Raw genomic sequence first — 19,527 nt, 5'->3', positions numbered from 1 at the left:
GAACTTGAGGGATCACATGTCAGTGACTTCCACTGTCAATCAGGTTGAAGGCAAAAAGTTAGCAGACATACCAGTGGTATGTGAGTATCCGGATGTCTTTCCGGATGAGCTGCCTGGAATGCCTCCCGATCGTGATGTGGAGTTTGCTATTGAGTTGCAACCGGGCACGGCACCCATTTCCCGAAGACCCTACCGTATGCCACCTAATGAGTTAGCCGAGCTAAAGAAACAATTGCAAGAGTTGCTTGATAAGGGCTATATCCGTCCTAACACTTCACCTTGGGGCTGCCCTGCACTCTTTGTGAAAAAGAAGGATGAAAGCCTCAGGTTGTGTGTGGACTATAGACTTCCGAATGCCGTCACAATCAAGAATAAGTATCCACTTCCCCGGATTGATATCCTGTTTGATCAGCTATTCGGGGCCAAAGTATTTTCCAAAATTAATCTCCGCTCTGGCAATTATCAGATAAAGATTAGAGCTGAGGATATTCCCAAGACGGTTTTTTCCACCAGATACGGACTTTTTGAATATCTGGTCATGTCTTTCGGGCTAACGAATGCCCCTGCTCATTTCATGTATCTCATGAACTCGGTGTTCATGCCTGAGCTAGATAAGTTCGTCGTGATTTTCATTGACGACATCCTGATATTTTCCAAGAATGAGGAAGAGCATGCAGAGCATCTCCGCATTGTGCTTCAGCGCCTGCGGGAGCACAAGCTGTACGCCAAATTCAGTAAATGTGATTTCTGGCTCAAGGAAGTCCAGTTCTTGGGCCACATCATCTCAGACAAGGGGATTTCTGTTGATCCTAGCAAGATTCAGGATGTCCTGAATTGGAAGACTCCAGAGTCTGTTTCAGAGATCCGGAGTTTCCTTGGGCTAGCAGGCTATTATCGCCGGTTTGTACCGGAGTTCTCAAAAATTGCTAGACCCATGACTGAATTACTCAAGAAAGGGGTGAGATTCAAGTGGGAGGACAAATGTGAGCAGGCTTTTCAGACCCTGAGTAAGCTTCTGACGTCTGCCCCTGTCCTGGCTCAGCCGGATATTACTCGGCCCTTTGATGTATATTGTGATGCATCAGGTACGAGTCCTCACTGTGTCCTCACCCCTGTTTAATCCAACCTGCTGTGATTCGGCCTTGATATGTATTGAATGTAACAGGTACAGGCCTCGGCTGCGTACTCATGCAAGACTATAGTGTAATTGCTTATGCTTCCAGAGCCCTCAGGTGACATGAGGAGAATTATGCCACGCATGATCTAGAATTGGCAGCCGTGGTACATGTATTAAAAATCTGGCGCCATTATCTTCTGGGCAACCCTGTTCATATATACTCAGACCATAAGAGTCTTAAGTATATTTTCACCCAGAATGAGTTGAATTTGCGCCAGAGACGGTGGTTAGAATTGATTAAGGATTATGACCTGGAGATTCATTATCACCCGGGCAAGGCAAATGTTGTTGCTGATGCATTGAGTCGCAAAGCAAGATGCAACTGCGTCTCAGCTACAGTTTTGCATGAAACCTTGTGTCAAGAAATGGAGAAGATGAATTTGGCTATTGTAGCTGAGGGTACTCTTGCTAACATTTTTCTCACCCCAACTCTTCGAGATCAAGTTATTGCGGCTCAGAAAGGCAATATTGGCATAGAAAAGATTAGACAAAGGCTCAGAGAAAATGACCCTCGGGTGACATGTTTCCATCTAGATGACGAGGGTGTTCTATGGTTTAAGGACCGACTAGTGGTGCCTAAAGATCTGGAGCTTCGAAAGCAGATTCTCGATTAGGCTCATCTCTCTAGGTATTCTATTCATCCTGGCAGCAACAAGATGTATCAGGATCTAAAACAGCGATTTTGGTGGACAAGGATGAAGCGGGAAATTGCCAGATATGTGTCCGAATGTGACACTTGTCAGAGGGTTAAAGCGAGCCATTTGAGATCAGCCGGCCCTTTACAGCCCTTAAGTATTCCGTCCTGGAAGTGGGAAGACATCAGCATGGATTTCATTGTCGGCTTACCCAAAACTTCCAAGGGATATGATTCCATATGGGTTATTGTGGATCGCCTTACCAAGTCGGCTCATTTTCTGCCAGTAAAAACAACACATACGGCAAAACAATATGCACAATTGTATATGGACCGTATTGTGTGTCTCCATGAAATTCCAAAGACAATCATTTCGGACCGGGGTACTCAATTCATAGCCCGGTTTTGGGAACATTTTCATGCCGCTCTTGGTACACAACTGATCCGTAGTTCAGCCTATCATCCTCAGACCGATGGCCAGACAGAGAGAATCAATCAGATTCTGGAGGATATGCTCAGAGCGTGTGCACTCACCTACAGTCAGAAATGGGATGAATGCCTACCTTTAGCCGAGTTCGCTTATAACAATAGCTATCAGGAGAGCATCAGAATGGCTCCTTTTGAGGCCTTATATGGATGAAAATGCAGAACGCCCTTAAATTGGTCAGAAGCTGGGGAAAGAACTTTCTTTGGGCCGGACATGGTGAATGAAGCAGAAGAACAGGTTCGGGTCATTCAGGAAAATTTAAAGGTTGCGAAATCCCGACAAAAGAGTTACGCGGATAAGAAACGTCGATATGTCATGTTTCAAGTGGGAGATCATGTTTACTTACGGGTCTCTCCAATGAAAGGGGTTCAGTGATTCGGCGTAAAAGGGAAACTTGCACCTCGCTACATTGGGCCTTTTCTTATCATTGAGCAATGTGGGCCGGTAGCGTATCGTCTGGAACTTCCTGCTCAATTATCCGCGGTTCATAATATTTTCCATGTCTCCCAGCTCCGGAGGTGTCTCTGTGTTCCAGAAAAGGTGGTTGACGTCGAGAAATTGCAACTAGAGCCCGATCTTGTCTATCCGGAGCAACCAATAAAAATTGTTGATTTCAAGACTCGGGTTACTCGGAATCAAACCAGCAATTTTTATAAGGTTCAATGGAGTAATCACTCCGAGCGAGAGGCTACTTGGGAGACGGAGGACTTCATTCGGTCTAAATACCCGGAATTGCTACAAATGTATCAAGGTACTCATCAAGTTCCATTTCTCTCAATTTAGCACCTCCACTAAATCTCGGGACGAGATTTCTTTTTGGGGGGAAGATTGTAACACCTGAGTGTTAAACTTGGGATTTAATTAGCTAATTAGTGACTTAAAATGTTCCGTTACAAATCGAGTCGGAAATGGATCCAAACTCAGTTTTCAAATTCTGGAGCCAGAGAAAACCGAAACTTCCGGATTGAGACTCGGAACTTCCAGAAAAATATCTGGATACTCCGGATATTAGACCAGAAACTCCGGATTTCCCCGGATACTCCGGGTATTCTTCCGGATACTCCGGACCTGAAGTGCTATATCACGTGTCCTGGGTATGGTGACTGTTCCCAAACGGTCTTACTCCGTTTTTCACTCCTCCTCACTCTCACCACGAGCTCTTCCTCCCTCCTTAGCCCTAAACTACAAATCCTTCCCTCCCAATCCATTTCCAAGGCCAAAGAAGCCCAAATCGATGTGGGGAATCATCTTCTCCAGGTAATCCACCTTGGGGTGATTTCATTCTCGAGTTTTTCTTGCAAGGGAAGTTTCCTCAAGGTACCCAAGCTAGGGCTAAGTGGTTTGATCATTTTAGGATGTGTTAAGGGATTTCCTATGGGTCAATCATCTTCTTATGAATCACTCTACTAGGGTCTAGAAGGGTTTCAAATTTTGTGGGTTGATTTTGCCAGAAATCAAAGTTTCAGTTTTGGGGGCGAAAGTTGTGCCGAACCCGGATACTCCGGGTATTATCCCGGATACTCCGGGATTGTCGTCCCGGAAACTCCGGGTTTAGGCCCAGAGACTCCGGATTTCGGAACTCGGAAACTCCGGGTATTAGTCCGGATATTCCGGGTTATGCAGAGTTATGGACGTGGGTTTTTCGGTTAGTAGTAATTATGATAGGTTGGGGTTAATTCCAAAGTTTCAAATTATTTTTGCATGCATTCTCATATCATTGCATACGTGTAGCCGCTGCCACCGAGGGAGCCGTGTACGAGGTGGTTGCGGAGCCACAGGAGCCGCAGGGGCAAGCCCCGCAGGAGGAGGTTCGCGGGGAGTCGGCCCAAGGCCCAACTCACCCCAGTGTTGAGCAGCAGACGCAAGGCAAGCCCCGGTGCATGTCCTATTATTTTAAATTATGATTCACTATGTATATGTTTTATCTATTACTTGCGCATTACGTATTAGGAAATTGATTGGAACCCTAGTTGCATGATCCCCTAGGTTTCCTTGAGTTTACTAGTAAGTCTAGGTCGATAGCGGTGCTAGGCTAAATAAGTCCGGTAGAAGTCGGGTGGCTTCGTGTCACTCGCGAGACACAGGAAACTTTAGAAGCCGAGTAATTGCCGGTTACTCGCGAGATACATTATTATCTTTGTACATCAGTATTGTTGAAATGGTTTGAAATGGTTATGGAGATGTGAGGCCGGGCGGGGATGATGGTATTAGGTTTGGCAGCAGGACAGGGTTCCTGGGTGTCTTAGCCCCGTCCGTGTCGATTAAGGACCGGTCGTTGTGGCAGTGCTGATCGGGGATTGAATTGTACTAACCGCATGCCGGGAGTAGGAGGTAGTCGAAACCGGTAAGCCGAGTACTGCCTTGCTTCGAAAGTACAGGAACCCGCACCCAACTCCTGGGGCGAGTCGAGTAGTCGCGGAGAATTGGGATGCATATGTTTACTTTTGGTGGTCTCACGTTGAGCTCGGCTGACCATATGTCGTTGGGCTGGTTCCTGTAGTTCGAGGCGGGGAGGGGAATGGTTGGCATGTATAGTCCGACGGGGCAAATACGTGCCGTGTTGGTTAGGTCCACTTTGCAAGGTTAAATCGGATCGATTCGCCGTGTCTCGCGGATATGAGGGCCTTGATCTCTTTGTCACACCGTAGCGAATGAGTTAGGGTATTAGAGATATAAAAATGGATACAAATTTTGAATCTTATTTGGATGCTCCACATGTGTGTGTAGACAGGCAAACTTTAGTGAGAGTCTAGCTATATAAAATATGCGGCTAAAATGTTGAAAGTAAGGATATACCTCTAGATGCTATTTCTGCAAAATAACCACCAGCCAAATACCGTGCATGTCTAGGTAGGTGGGCTATGTTATACCCACTGGTCGGATAAGCCTTGCTGAATATTAGAATACTCAGGGTTTGTTGCCACATTTATTATTACAGGACACCCGGACGTCGATTTCTGCCCCTGTTGTGTCAAGTTCATCCGCCGGGATGCAGAGGGGTGGCAGGTCGAGGAGCGGGACCCTTAGGTTAGGGCGCTATCGAGTTGTACACTTGTGGGCTGAGTGTGCAGCTTTTTCTGTTTTGCGTAGACCGGTCCGACCGGTCTTGTTAAATCAGAACTGGTGAAAGCTAGAATAGTTGTAGTATCTTTTATATTTGAACTTCAGTCGTATCTATTGTAAAGTTAGGTTGTAAATTATTTATATATTTGAACTCGATTTGTAAAACTAAATGTTTCGTGTCGTGATCACTCTTGTATTTTCAAGTAATGAGTCGTGCTTGTACCATCTGCGCCCACCTTCATGTAGGACTACCGGTGTTGTTTCGATCAGGCCGTGGGTTGAGAAAGGATCGTCAAATTATGCCGTTAAGCTAATGCACCCGATGTGTTCAAATGACGGCCATTACGCTTAATTAGAGTTTTAATTTGGCGGTTCCATCACAACATGCAATGTCCTGCTCTCCACGGAAGTGAGAGCTGCAGTATCTTGACGCTTTAGTAGCATTTCGTCATACAGTTTATTTGCACAGACATGGCTTGGACAAGCTGCTGCGATTGTCCCACCGCTCGGCCGCCCGACACACTGTGTCTGTATTCGATAGTCGATGCAGAGGACGCCAGAACCGCTGCATGTACTAATCCTCCTCACGATGCTCCACGTCGTCTGCTTTTGCTCTTCCAGAGGGGAGGCACTTGTGACGGAACCGCCAAATTAAAACTCTAATTAAGAGTAATGACCGTCATTTGAACACATCGGGCGCATTAGCTTAACGGCTTAATTTGGCGATACTTTCTCAACCCACGGCCCAATCGAAACAACACCAGTAGTCCCCCGCGAAGAAGGGCGCAGATGGTACAAGCACAACATAATACTTAAAAATATAAACACCATATGAGCACAAAACATTAGGTTTTACAACTCGAGTTCAAATATACATATAATTTACAAGAGTTGCATAATTAACAAACTTTACAACCGATGTACTGAAGTTCGAATAGACTAGATCCTACAACTACACTAGCCTGCAAAAGCCCTGATTAACCATGACCGGTCAGACCGGTACACCCAACCGGTTAGACCGGTCGGCACTACCCTACCGACACCACCGGTCAGACCGGTCCCACGGACCGGTCAGACCGGTCTGCGCAAAACAGCAACCCGACAATCCCCTAACCTAAGGGTCTCGCTCCACCACCTCCCACCCCTCTACATCCCGGCGGATGAACTTGACACAGCAGGGGCAGAAGTCAACGTCTGGGTGTCCTGAAAGAATTGTGGCAACAAACCCTGAGTATACTAATACTCAGCAAGACTTACCCGTCTATTAGGTATACTTAGCCCACATATTCTAGACATGCAAGCTTTTTGGCTAGTGGTTGGTTTTGCGGAAAAGAAGCAATTACAGGTGAGTCCTTATTTTTCCATGTTTTAGCTTCAATATAAAGTAATCAATTTACTAATCCTCTATGATTTGCAAATCTACAGCAATCATGGTGAACAAATCAATAATTAGATAATATCAGCCCGCATCTCATCTCTTTTAATTCATTTCCTTTCTACGATGTGACCAAGAGATCAAGGCTCTCATGACCGCGAGACACGGCGAATCGATCCGATTTAACTTTGCAAGGTGGACCTAACCAACACGGCACGCAAAAGACCTGTCGGACCCCACGCACCAACCTTTTCCCTCCCTGCCTCGAACTACAGGAACCAACCCAACGACATATGGTCAGCCGAGCTTAACGTGAGACCAACAAAAGTAAACATATGCATCCCAATTCTCCGTGACTACTCGACTCGCCCCAGGAGTTGGGTGAGGGTTCCTGTACTTTCGAAGCAAAGCAGTACTCGGCTTACCGGTTTCGACTACCTCCTACTCCCGGCATGCGGTTAGTACAGTTCAATCCCAGATTAGCACAGCCGACAACGGAATGGTCCTTAATCAACACAGATGGGGCTACACCTTCCCCCATCCGGTCTCCCATCCCATACCTTCCATCTTGAATATAATAATTCATATACTGTAATATAAAGACATCCTATATCTCGCGAGTGACAGAATTATCACTTGACTTCTATCGAGCCCTATTAAGCATAGCAGTGCTAATGACCTATTCATACTAGTATAAGGCACAGGAAAGCCTAGGGATCATGCAACTAAGGTTTCAAACAATTCCTAAATCTAATGCACAATTATTAGAGACATATATAGGTGTCATAATTTGAAATAGTAGGATGTGCACCGGGGCTTGCTTTTGGGTTGCTGCTGGGTTCTGGGGTGAACTGGGCCTTGGGCCGGGTTCTCACGCCTCTCCTCCTGCTGGGCTTGCTCCAGCGGCTCCAGTGGCTCCGCAACCACCTCGTACACGACCTCCTCGGCTGTGGTTTCTACACGTATGCAATTGCCATGAGAAATGCATAAATGGGTTGCAACCTTAAAATAGCCAATGACTAGATGCAACTACTAGTAATTTACACAAAAATTTCACTCCCTAGCCCAAAACATTCCCAAAAAATCCAGAGTATCCTGACAAATACTCGGAGTATCCGGACTCCCAAGTCCGGAGTTTCCGGGCCTATACCCGGAGTTTCCCCCGGAGTGTTCCAAACCCGAAGTATCCGGGCTTATACCCGGAGTTTCCCCCGGAGTGTTCCAAATCCGGAGTATCCGGGCTTATACCCGGAGTCTCCGGGCTTCACACTATTTTCGCCCCAAAAACTGAAATCTTGATCTTGGCAAAACCAACCCACAAAATTTGAAACCCTTTCAGGCCATAATAGAATGGTTCATAGGGAGATGATTGACCCAAAAGAAATCACTTAGAACCTCCTAGAAACATAGATCGGGGTGGCACAAGTTGAATACCTAAGATGAGCTTTTCTTGCTCGAAGAACTTGAAATCCAAGGTTCTCTTGGAAGGAGCTCGTGGGGAGTAAGGTTATCCACGCTGATTGAAGCTTCCTCAGCCTTGAAATCAAGTTTAGATGGGGGATTTGCACCCTAGGGCCTCATGGAGGGGGAGAGCTTGTGAGGGAGAGGGAGAGTTCATGAGGGAGTGAAAGGGAGAGAGTGAACGTGAGGGGGAGAGAGAGTGTGTGTGTTTATTATATTTGTGGGACTCAGATGACTAAATTATGAGAATTAGAAACTCCACGCCTGGAGTATCCGGGTGTTATAGCACTGCAGGTGTGAGGAGCGCAACCCCAGCGGAAGCAGCAATGGCGCCATGTAAACTGAAGATTTTGAGCAGCAGGGGAGAAAGGGAAGCGTGGGAAGGGAACACCGGACAGAAGCAGCAGCGAGGGTCATGCTGCAGGCTACAGCAGGGGAGAGGCGCCGATGCATGGTGTAGCCTTCTCGATGCTTACAAGGCAGAGCCGCGGAGGTGAAGGGAAGGGGCGGGCATACTTAATGGTCGGCGTGGTAATTTGGCAGGTAGACGGTGGAGGATGGCGGGCTGTGTTGGTGGAGGGAGGAATGGGCGTTGCGGCAGCCGGGGAGCAGAGGGCCGTGCGCCAGAGGCCGCGCCGGCGTGTGGAGAGCGCAGCAGTGCGCGCGAGGAGGAGGAGGGCGATGACGCGATGGCGGAGATAGTTGGGGAGGCCGCTGATCCTATTGATTCCTTCAACGTCGCCGGGGCTGGGAGCGACGGAGTAGGAGAGGGTGGTGGCGGCGGAGACGGGTGCGGGGATGGTGGGGATCTAGACGGGAAGTCGTCTTGCGGAGCCTCCACCGCCGGCGTCCCTCCGCCTCCCCTCGCCACCTTCCACACTCCTACGAATCTCACGCATCGTGGCAGAGCAGCTGGAGGACTTGGTGCCGGTTCCTCGCAACCCGACGGCGGCGAGGGGGTACGGCGGCATGGGGGTACGGCGGCGTAGAAGAAAGGTAGCGTGGGCCGACGCATCAAGAAGCTAGCCGAGGGACGGCCCGTGCTCGCGCCTTTTCACCATAGATGCTAGATCTAACGACGCAGAGAATTCTAGGTGGCGTGGCCCAATGACAGCTCGGGAATAACCCAAGTTTCGATTCTTGAAGGTTGGCGGGCTGACATGAGTAATTTCGGCCCAATAGCCACTGCCTCTTTCCCCAGCGATCACGCACTGAGCTGCAGCTAGCGGTCCTCATCCATTGAGGAACAACGTGAAAACAGCCGGCCCGCTGGTGCTGTGTTTCTATCGTGCATGTGAAGGGAGGCCAGCGCTGTTCGTTGACTTCACTGATCAATAAAATGTTTTTCTCCTCCTCATTTTGTTTTATTTCCGTTTTCTTATCCATTTGTCTTTTTTCCTGGGACGACGCTCCAAGCGAGTTGGCTGAAATGAACTTCTGTAGTAGAGGAGTTTGCGGCGATATTTTTTCCTTTTGCTATTTTTATTTTATTTTTTTATTTTTAACCCATTCCTGAAAATGATGTCAGGGGAGGGGCGGGTGAGCTATGACCAGTTCCTAAAAAATAGATTTACGGGACGTATTAATTTGTATTAAAAATAAAAAAAATCCATGAAAGTGTCCTGCCCCGTTTGGAACGATGCATATACCGTTCTGTGGTCCAGATCAGCTTCGAGATCGCCATCCCGTGCAAAGTGCTGTGAGTGCTGACCCCACCACGGTCCCAGTACAGCAGTATGGCGGTGGCAGTCTACAAGCAGTGATCCTACTCGGAGAAGAACAGAAAATATGGAAGGATCGAGGATGATAATCCGCGAGAGAGTCCAAGCAAGCGAGGCCGACGACCGACGAGCCAGGTGGCCGGGCACATGCGGTGCCGGCCCGGCCGGGGCCCGGGGCCAAGCATGGACTTGCTATGGGTAGGAACGAAGCGGAAGGAAGACGACGAGGACCCAGAGTTCTAGCTTGATTGCCATGAGTCCATGACCCATCCATCTCCCTCTCGCTTGCTGATCACGCGAGGCCGACGTTTCCGCGGGGCCGCGCGCCCGTACGTCCACCAAGGCACTGCGTGCGCACGTCCGGGATCCCTCGAGTGGATCCGACATCGTGTCCACCTGCTTTGCCTTTTAATTTTTTTTCCTTTTCACAGTACATACACCGTCACACTCACATCTACCACTAGAATATATAACCACCTCCGAAAATCAATGATCTAGCCGCCGACAAGCACGCACGTCCATCTATCACTATAAAAATAATCACAGGAAATGCATGCAACCCGTGCAGCCATACTGATCGTAACAGTTGCATGTACACCTCGGTTGACAAGCACGCGGTACGGTTCCACCGTACAAGAAACCTAACCAACTCGTACTCTATGGTCAACAATGGCTCGTTCCCTCCAAAGCTCTGAGGATTACAACACAGCAAAGTTGATTATTAAAAGTTCGTCTGAAAAAAAAAATGCCATCGAGCTGAGATAAACAACTGCAAGAAGCAGTTCACAAGATGTATGGCATCAATCAAGCAGGACGATCAATTCACATCACAAACTAGAGGTCCACACTGCACAAAAGTTAGTACAGTTCCTCGAGTCCCCTACATACTTCACAAATCACAATCAGACACCGCACTGCACCACCCAAACAAATAGATCAAGCAAAAGTTTAGCTTAGAATGATGCCATAAGGTTTTGATGCTAATCGCTCATTATTTTCGGCCGTCCAAATACAATGTCCAAAGACAAACTTTACGTCTTCTTGGACTTCCACACTTCTATCTTTGTTTGTGTATGTTATCCTTTGTGGTGCTCTCTCCTTATCACTCCTAATCTCCTATGGCAGCAGCTTGAGAAAAATTAGGCCAGAGTTAGTTCTTGCTAGCTTCTCTCTTTAGAGCTAGCAGGCATCTCAACCTGAATCTGAATCCTAACCGAGCCAACGGCTCACAAGAGCTGTGCTGTTTAGCTCTGGAGAGAATTCAGCCCAACACCATCGTGGCTATCCTCTTTGAGTCTCTTGATACAACCACATCAGTGATCCCTATAGCAAGATTTTATCAGTACGACTCACTACTAATTATCCACACTTCCATCAGTGTTTATCATTGACGCCCTGCCAAAAAGCCTAAAAATCAGCGATTTAGGCGGCAAAACGACGATACCTATCTTCTTCCTCTCTCTCTCTCTCTCTCTCTCTCTCTCTCTCTCTCCATCTCTGCTTTACTTCAGTACTTGACCAATAATGCCCCACTGAAACTAATATAATAATACAAAAAACTACCCATATCATTCACTTCCTAATGATACGGTATGGTATGGCAAAACAATTAGCAAGCGACAATCCTATGCATGTTCGTCACAGTTTATTCATATTTGTTTCACAAAAATAATTCGACATCATTATTCGGTATGCTCCACCACAAGGGCCGGGGGACCCGCCGCCCGCGCCACCACAGCTGCCATCGCCGTCGTCCAAAAGAATCTGTCGCCGGCGCTCGAGACCACGTACCGCGACGCGCGAAAGCAACCAAGCTAGCGCGTCCCATCGTCGACCAAGTGGGTTGATCGATCACACGTACGTACACTAGTTCACCCGCCGCCGCGCGCCGTCCTCTCCACGGCCCGCCACAGCCGGCGCGTCTCCGCGGCGGCGTCCTGCGCGGGCAGCTCGGCGCGGCAGCACGGGCAGGTGTTGCGCCGGGCCAGCCACCGCAGCGCGCAGCGCCAGTGGAAGCGGTGCCCGCACGGCCGCAGCGCGCACACGCCGCGGCGCCCGGGGGCCATGGCCTCCCGGCAGATGGCGCACGGCGCGCCGTCCCCGGCCGCGGCGGGCAGCGCCAGCACGGCCGCGTGCGCGGCGGCCCCGCTCCCGCCGCCGTCCTTCGCCGCGGACGACGGCGCGGCGCTGGCGACGACGTCCGCGAAGCGGCGGCACTTGGCGGCCGCGTCGACGTAGGGGGCGAGCGCGGCCCAGGGCGTGGCGCCGAGGCCGGAGACGGAGAGCGCGGAGGCGACCACGCCGTCCACGATCACCGCGCGCCAGTATACGGGGGAAGGGGAGGAGGCGGCGGCCGCTGGGGAGTAGGAGTCGCACATGGCGAGAAGGAGCAGCGCGGCGTCGAGGTCGGGCTGCTGGAGGAGGAGGTGGTGCCGGCGGTACTCGTCGCCGCCGCCCGCGGGGCAGAGCGCCGGGAGGAGCAGGAGGAGGGAGCGCAGGAGGACGCGGCCCAGCAGCGCGGCCTTGGCGGGCAGCGGCATGGAGCGGAGCCGCGCGAGCGCGCGGGCGAAGTGCGGCGGGGAGAGGAGCAGGAACGCGAGGCGGCACCGCAGCCGGCGCGCGTCAGCGGCGAGCGCGCGGACCAGATGGTGGAGCTGCGCCTCCGAAACGTTGAGGAGCGCGGCCATCAGGGTCTCCGACGACGACGGGGCCGGCGGCGGCTGGCCGTGGCCGTGGCTGGCCTCCATCGGGATCGGGGTAGCTCGCTCGAGCAGAGTAGTGGAGTGGATCAGTGGAGTGAAGTGGTGGGAAATGCACGCGCTTTTTGCAGGGGGGCGGTATTTATGCTGGGGTTTTGGTGGGCAATGGAGTGCGTCTCGGAACTTGTGTAAAGCGAAGCAAGTCCGGACCCAGGCAATGGAGTGCAGGGAGAGAGAGCTGAAAGATCTTTACCGACTGGGCGCGTATTTTCTTCGGTTAGCGTGTTCAGCGATTGTGCAGCTTTGCCAAATAGGATCGACACGTTCACGTTCGTGTACCGTAGCTTGTTTTTGGCATGTTCTTTGTTTGTGTGGTTGAAATAATCATCATCTGGAGTTTCAATTGCAAATTTTAGATTCATGGGTGGTCGCGATCATCGTCGAACTCACACGGCATGTACAAAGCAAAACAAAAGTTGCAAGGAAAGGGCAAGAGGCGAAAAGGAACGGGAGAAGAGCATCGATGGATTAGACCAACGAACTCTTTGCGAGATAAACTCGAGTCCTCAAATTATACCGCACTCAGTATTTTACTATCATGTGGATGAGAGATTGGCTCATTCTTGCATCCCGAAACACCACGCACTTCCTCTAAAAAAACATCGTGCACTTTCCATTATTAACAAAACTTGAGCTGATGGCTTTTGCATAGGGAAAAAAAACAATACGGGCTGAACTGTAAAAACCGCGAACCAATTGAGTGATTGGTAAAGTTCGCCTAAAAGGCCAGATCTTAACAGGCATGTTCTAGACAAACTGGGTTAGCAGCCACCCCCCGTACACATTTTCTAAGGCCCATAGGATGGCAGAAAAGGAGAGTGGAGGCCCAATCTCTATTATCCCACTAAATTTGTAGGGAGTAGTAGTATTTGTGCTGGTTGGAAACACACACAAAACATGATCAGTATTTAAACCGGCTCAACCAGTTGACCCACCGATCCAACCACCAAACCAGTGTGGGGGTCGCAGCCTTGCAGGATTGCCTAGCCACCAAAAGAGGTGAATGGTAGAGGTCATTGTGTTGTCATGCAGGAACTTCGGGCGTGTTTGGTTTGGCGCCTACGGCGCCACACCGCGCCTAACCTGCGGCGGCCGATTCGGCCGCCACACCTGCGGCGCACGATGTGTGGCGCGGTGTGGCGCCGTAGGCGCCAAACCAAACAGCCCCTTCATATCTTGCTCCTTGGAAAGATTATACGCTGCCTACTGGCTCAAGGAGGGAATCTCACGATCCATTTTCCATTTCAAAAAGAAAAGACAACGTGAGTCATCACGAGAGAGAGATGAGATCAAATTCAGTTTTGTCATTGGCCAAGCATCACAACCACTGCATGCCCTGGAAGCCACCTCCGTAACTCTAGCCAGTTTTTGACTTTTTCCATTTTTCTCCCTCACGCCAAGCACCGCGAGCACTAAATCCACTGTCGTGGTCTCGTGGAAGCGACCTCCAGAACTCAGCAGCTTTCCTCTTGCAGAAGAGCCACGAGCTCCTACATGCATCCCGGCCCTCCAATAAACAATCTTGCATACAAATTGTCCATGTCAAACAGTATGAACTTGATAGCATCGTGTTGCGACTAGTCAACTGAGTGCTTTTTTTCCCCCTGAACTGAGTGCGTTTAGCTCAAACATCTGACGAAAAGTTGTAAGTGCACACAGGCAATTCATTACTAAGCAGTCCAACTTGCACATAATATTCTACGCAGATCTGTCAAATACATGTTTGATGAACAGAAGCACACATAACTTTTCAAAAAGAAAAGAACAGGGAACTTCACTACAGGCCCATTAGATGCTTGCTAGATGAAAATTAAAATGGTCCCTTAGATACTCTGACAGCGTGATGATGGCTAATGAAGTCTCCTTCCACGAAGAATGGGTACATCATACCTATCCACATCAAGGGCACCATGATACCAATATGGCTCGGGCACAGGCCACCTGTCATAACAATATATATACTTTTTCCAATAAAAGTTGGATGCTGAATAACTAGTAACAAGTGGCAATGAGAAAGCAGAAAGAATACCTGGTTTTCATTTTCCGCTTCTTGCGGATTGGAGCGCCTTTATTGTTTATTTGCATGGGAACAACACATACTTTGTAGGATAATCCTCTGTCATCCAACATATCTTTTCAGCGTAAGTTCATATAATAAGTACTATGATACCTACCCAGTTAGAAGAGACATATAACAGGTAAAAAGAAAAACCTTTTCAGTGGTAGTGCAAAATTTTTCACCCCTCTCAAAGCATTGACAATCTTACTCTTTGGCAAGAAAGGAGTTAGTTTACTCCCATCATAGAAATTCATGCCAACCAAACTCCCATCAACATCAACAAGAGGGCCTCCAATCCCAGCCTAGTAACAAAATAAAACAAAAGCCCAAAGCTACAGATTCAGTAGATTGTTATGATCACAGAGACTTCGACATGATTCTGATGCAGCTATTTCCTAGCTAGTGGCTACCATGTAAAAAATTAAGAAGAGAAATTCACCAGAGTACCTTATTGATTTTACAAGTGGATAGCTTAAGATCTCTGCAGTTAAGTTTAGTGTCCTTGTTTCTACGCTTCACTTCACCAATTGAGGCCATTAACAGTCCTTGATCTGCGTCTCGCCCTACTGCTATTACCTTTTCAAATGCCTTTGGGCTTTCATTGAAAATGTCTTCTGGACGAACAGCATGAAAATTCTTCTCAACGCTGACAATAGCAAAATTATAATTTAAATTATACAATGCCAATGTCCCACTAACACGCTGATTTGGTGGGAGGAACACCTCAATCTGCAATGATGAAGTGAGCTCAGGTAACTACCATATAACTTAGAAAAAAAAACAAGAGACTAGCTAAGAGCACCAACCGTCAAGCTATTATCAATTTTTTCGTGATGAAGGCGGCTTCTAACCAAACTGGCTGAAGTCAGGATGAAGGTGTGCGCATGCCACCTTATAAGCAAGCCTGTGCATGCAAAAAACCTACTCGGCCCTACATATCAGAGCTTCAGTAATTTGTGAAGATCAAATACCAGAACAAAGAAGTAATGAGCATACAACTGCAAAAGGCACCATTGAATGAAGCAAGTTTGACAACACGACGTGATATATTTGTCACAACTTCTTTTGAAAGATGCTCCCAGACACATTTCTCAGAACCAACAGGTGGATAACCGAAAGGATACCCTTTCCAAGCACGTACTTCACCAAAGTACCCTTCAAAATCGTTAAGCAATTGCCCATTTACTGGTTAAAGAAACAATATCCGCAGAAGTCAGCTATAAAGAAGTTCCCAAGGGATACATCATCAGTAATATCAAAAGTAAACTTACGCTCAAGCATAAGTGGCGGCGGCATGGGATAGCCTAAGGATTTCATACGATTAATTGTTCTCACAAATCCTGATGCAACAATGTGATAAATATATTAGCACTCGTATGGTGTATATATATGATAACACTCATATGATATTCTGTGCTCCATGGTCAACATGTATCATTTAGAATAATAGCTTGTGTAATTATTCACACCTGAAGGGACTATGCTTGATACATCTTTAGGCAATGAATATTCACGGAAGTGGAGTTCTTTAGGACTGCAGCAGAACACACTAGAGTTAGTAGATAAATAAAAAAGAAAAAAAATCAAACACAGAAAAAGTCATACCAACACATGAAACAAATTGTACAAAAGGGATCAAGGCATGAAAAAAGATTAGGCGACAAGGCTTATAGATATTCAACAAATAAAAGAAATCACCGTGTAGATAAATATACTAGCTTCTCAACGTTAAGCTATTCTAATTTGACAACAGTAGATGTGGCATTTACACAAGTTGTTTACCAGGTCTAGCAAGAACCAAATTAGCTATAGTTGGGGAACATCTCAAAAAATACTAGATGTGTAGAGTAGAAGACATACTTGAGTATCTGAAAATGCTTCAAGCGTTCATGTAGTAACTTCTGTGGAAGGAAGCGGTATTTGACATTTGCATCCTCATGATAACAACCAAGATTCATCCCAAGAAATCTCACACCATTTCCATTAATCGTCTTTACCATAAGTGGTCCTCCAAGTACAGCCTAGAACAAAAGAGACAGTGGTAGCACACATAGACAGACATTATTATATTGGACTACGGATGTCACAATGCAATTATTTGTTTCAAGATTTCCATCATACTAAATGCAAGACCCAAATCAACAGCATACCTCTGAGAAATTTTGGCTATCAGAAACCCAGGTGCCGTCCGATATTATCCTAGACGCATCCATGGTCATCAAACTGCCTGACTTGAAAGCGCGCCCAACAGATAGCACACTATCATCAGGACCGACAACAGTTGCTTCAAGATCCAGATCTACAGGATGGACAGCGAATTGGAGGCCTAACGATGTGACAATAGCAATATCATCGTCATATAGTCCCAAAAGCCCATCGATAGTTCTTCTATCAGGAAGGCACACTTCAATCTGTAGTGATAAAGGCAGTACATCAGCATAGAATGGCTGCAATTAGCTTGATTGAATAAACAAAGCAAAATGGATGCAGTGATAAGTAGAACGAACCCTCAATTGTTCATCTTTATTTCTATTTTTGTTGAATTCTGCAACCAAATGTGCTGAAGTCACAAATCTTGTTAGGTGAAGTTTAGAGTTCCCGCGTGGTAGAGGTATGCCTGAGCATGCAAATAACATCTTATTTCCTGCACAGGGTCATGATTTAAAGCATTAAAAAAATAATAAGTGACAACAACATACCAATTAGGAAAATTCATAAGTGTACAACAGCACATTCACCATCAAAAAGAGCAAGTGAGACGACAATGGAAGATAAATCTCGATAAATTTCTTGATCAGATGGGACTGAATAGCCAAATGATTTCTCTTCAAAAGTAGTGCCCGAAGCAACTCGATCAGGTAGTTTGAAAAATAGTTCCTCCTCAGCAGCACATCGTTTCATCTCGGCATCAACCAATGCCGCCTCCATTTCTTGGACTAACAAACAAACAGGAGACATCACACACAATGCAACTACGAGTGCTCCGATCCATTAGAGCAGTATGCAGAGGAAAAAGGAAGAATTTGCAAATTCAAAATCAATGGCTCACGTTTTAGCAGTCTGTTTATAGCCCTTGTGTAGCCTTTTGTTCCATCACTCGAGCGTTTTGATGGCTCAATTTTGTTCCTTCTATTTATGGCTCCCTGCTCCCTACTCACACCTGGTGTGCGATCAATAACCCGGCCCTTGTTTCTCACGGCCTTCGCTGTCCTGAAGTAGAAAGTTAATGCAAATATGCTTAGTAGAGCAACTAATTAAGGTCTCGCCTCGTTGCAAGGTTTTGATTGAACCTAAAAGGCACTCCATCTCTTGGACTAATAATAAACAAACAGGTACTCCATCTCTTGAACCTAAAAGGTACTCCATCTCTTGGACCTAAAAGTAGTCTTTTCTCTGGTGACTGATAATACTATCAGCAATAAAGTAAGCCGATAGTTCCAATCTAGTTAGCAGTCGAGTAGAAACTCAACTCGAACTGCTCGATCCGTCGGCAGCTACCGTACCCTAGAAAAGTATTAAGCGGATGAGAAAATAGAAGATACTTACATTATCGCGCAAGTTGTTCCCGATGAAGCAGGGCGAATCGGGGATGGATTTGGGCGTCTAGGGTTGAGGCGAACAGCGAGACGCGTCGCCGCTGCTGTCTTATACAGGATGGAGTCACCGTCACCTGTCCCGCTCGCGAGATTTGTGCTTGTGCCGCGCCGGTGCAGTACAAGTTTTTTTCCCCCTTGTTCTTTTTAGCGGGAGATCCTATATGCCTTCCGGAAGGTGGATAAGGGGTATATCTTTAAACCCAATTCACGGCCCATCAAAGCCCAATTAGCAATCTAGACTTTTTCCACATGTGCATTGTGTTTTCCGTTTTCGTTATGTTTCTCCGAGCTTCTATAATTTTTTGCGGGGAAGTGGTTAGAAGGGGGAAAGTAACAAGTGGGAACTTAAACTTACAGATTTAAATATGCAAATACAATATGCGAATTCATATTTGCATTAGCTTCGCTAACCATTGTTACAAAGAGTTTATTAATATACAAAGTACTAACTGGCTTCATATCCAAAATACAAGTATTTACATTGGAAGGCACGATCTATATCACTATCACTAGTACATTGCCTTGGCCTGAATCAAAGTGTTGGCAAAATCTGTGGAAATTGACAAAGATTGATGCTGCAATAATCTAAATTTGGTACCACCAGATATTCCAGCAACTTGAGTTATATAATAATAAAGAAGAAAGTCAACATTATTGACTTGGTAGGAAACGAGCAATATAAACAGATAAAGAGGAAACAAAAAAGACATATAAAAAGTTGCAAATACCAGATAAACAGTCAAGATAGCTGCCTTTCATATGTCCATACCTAGACTATCATAACAATAAAATTTGAAGAAAAACTTTTGTAAGGAAGAAGATGAAACAATAATTTCTAACTCATCAGCCATTCAGCCTACAATGAATAAAGAATAAAGATATATCATTTCATAGTTTATTTCTTGATTTATCATTTTGCATCATTTAAGAAACCTGGAAGCCTCCATCTTCTCTACTATACAGTCCACATTTTTCAATCTCAGCTCAAAATTGAACTTTATCTAAATCAGAATTTATGCTATCATTTGGAAACCATCTTAGGTACAAATACCTTTCTGATATTGAACCTCTTGAGGCACAGAGAAGCTTATATCATCTTTTCACAATTTATAATTTGGGCATTGATAAGAAAAAAAAGCAATAAGGCTAGGAAGTATCTATCAGTATAGTCCAAATAATGTTGAAAGATAAACTT

General features: G+C 46.8%; 1 protein-coding gene and 1 pseudogene across 1 annotated transcript; both read right to left on the bottom strand.

Moving 5' to 3' along the window:
• Positions 1–11,469: 11,469 nt before the first annotated feature.
• Positions 11,470–12,775, bottom strand: LOC120698721 (annotated as a pseudogene).
• Positions 12,776–14,310: 1,535 nt separating this feature from the next.
• On the bottom strand, positions 14,311–18,462 carry LOC120698720. The gene is made up of 14 exons (XM_039982435.1): positions 18,283–18,462; positions 17,786–17,946; positions 17,475–17,672; positions 17,244–17,380; positions 16,887–17,147; positions 16,597–16,757; positions 16,206–16,270; positions 16,008–16,076; positions 15,748–15,921; positions 15,543–15,667; positions 15,184–15,465; positions 14,890–15,038; positions 14,707–14,793; positions 14,311–14,618 (listed from the first exon to the last, which is right to left on the bottom strand). Coding segments are annotated over exons 1-14 (1,962 nt in total). The 5' UTR covers positions 18,285–18,462; the 3' UTR covers positions 14,311–14,527.
• Positions 18,463–19,527: the final 1,065 nt, after the last annotated feature.

Source organism: Panicum virgatum, chromosome 3K (genome assembly GCF_016808335.1).
Source record: "Panicum virgatum strain AP13 chromosome 3K, P.virgatum_v5, whole genome shotgun sequence".
NCBI lineage: Eukaryota > Viridiplantae > Streptophyta > Magnoliopsida > Poales > Poaceae > Panicum > Panicum virgatum.
This window is presented reverse-complemented; position numbering and strand designations above follow the sequence as displayed.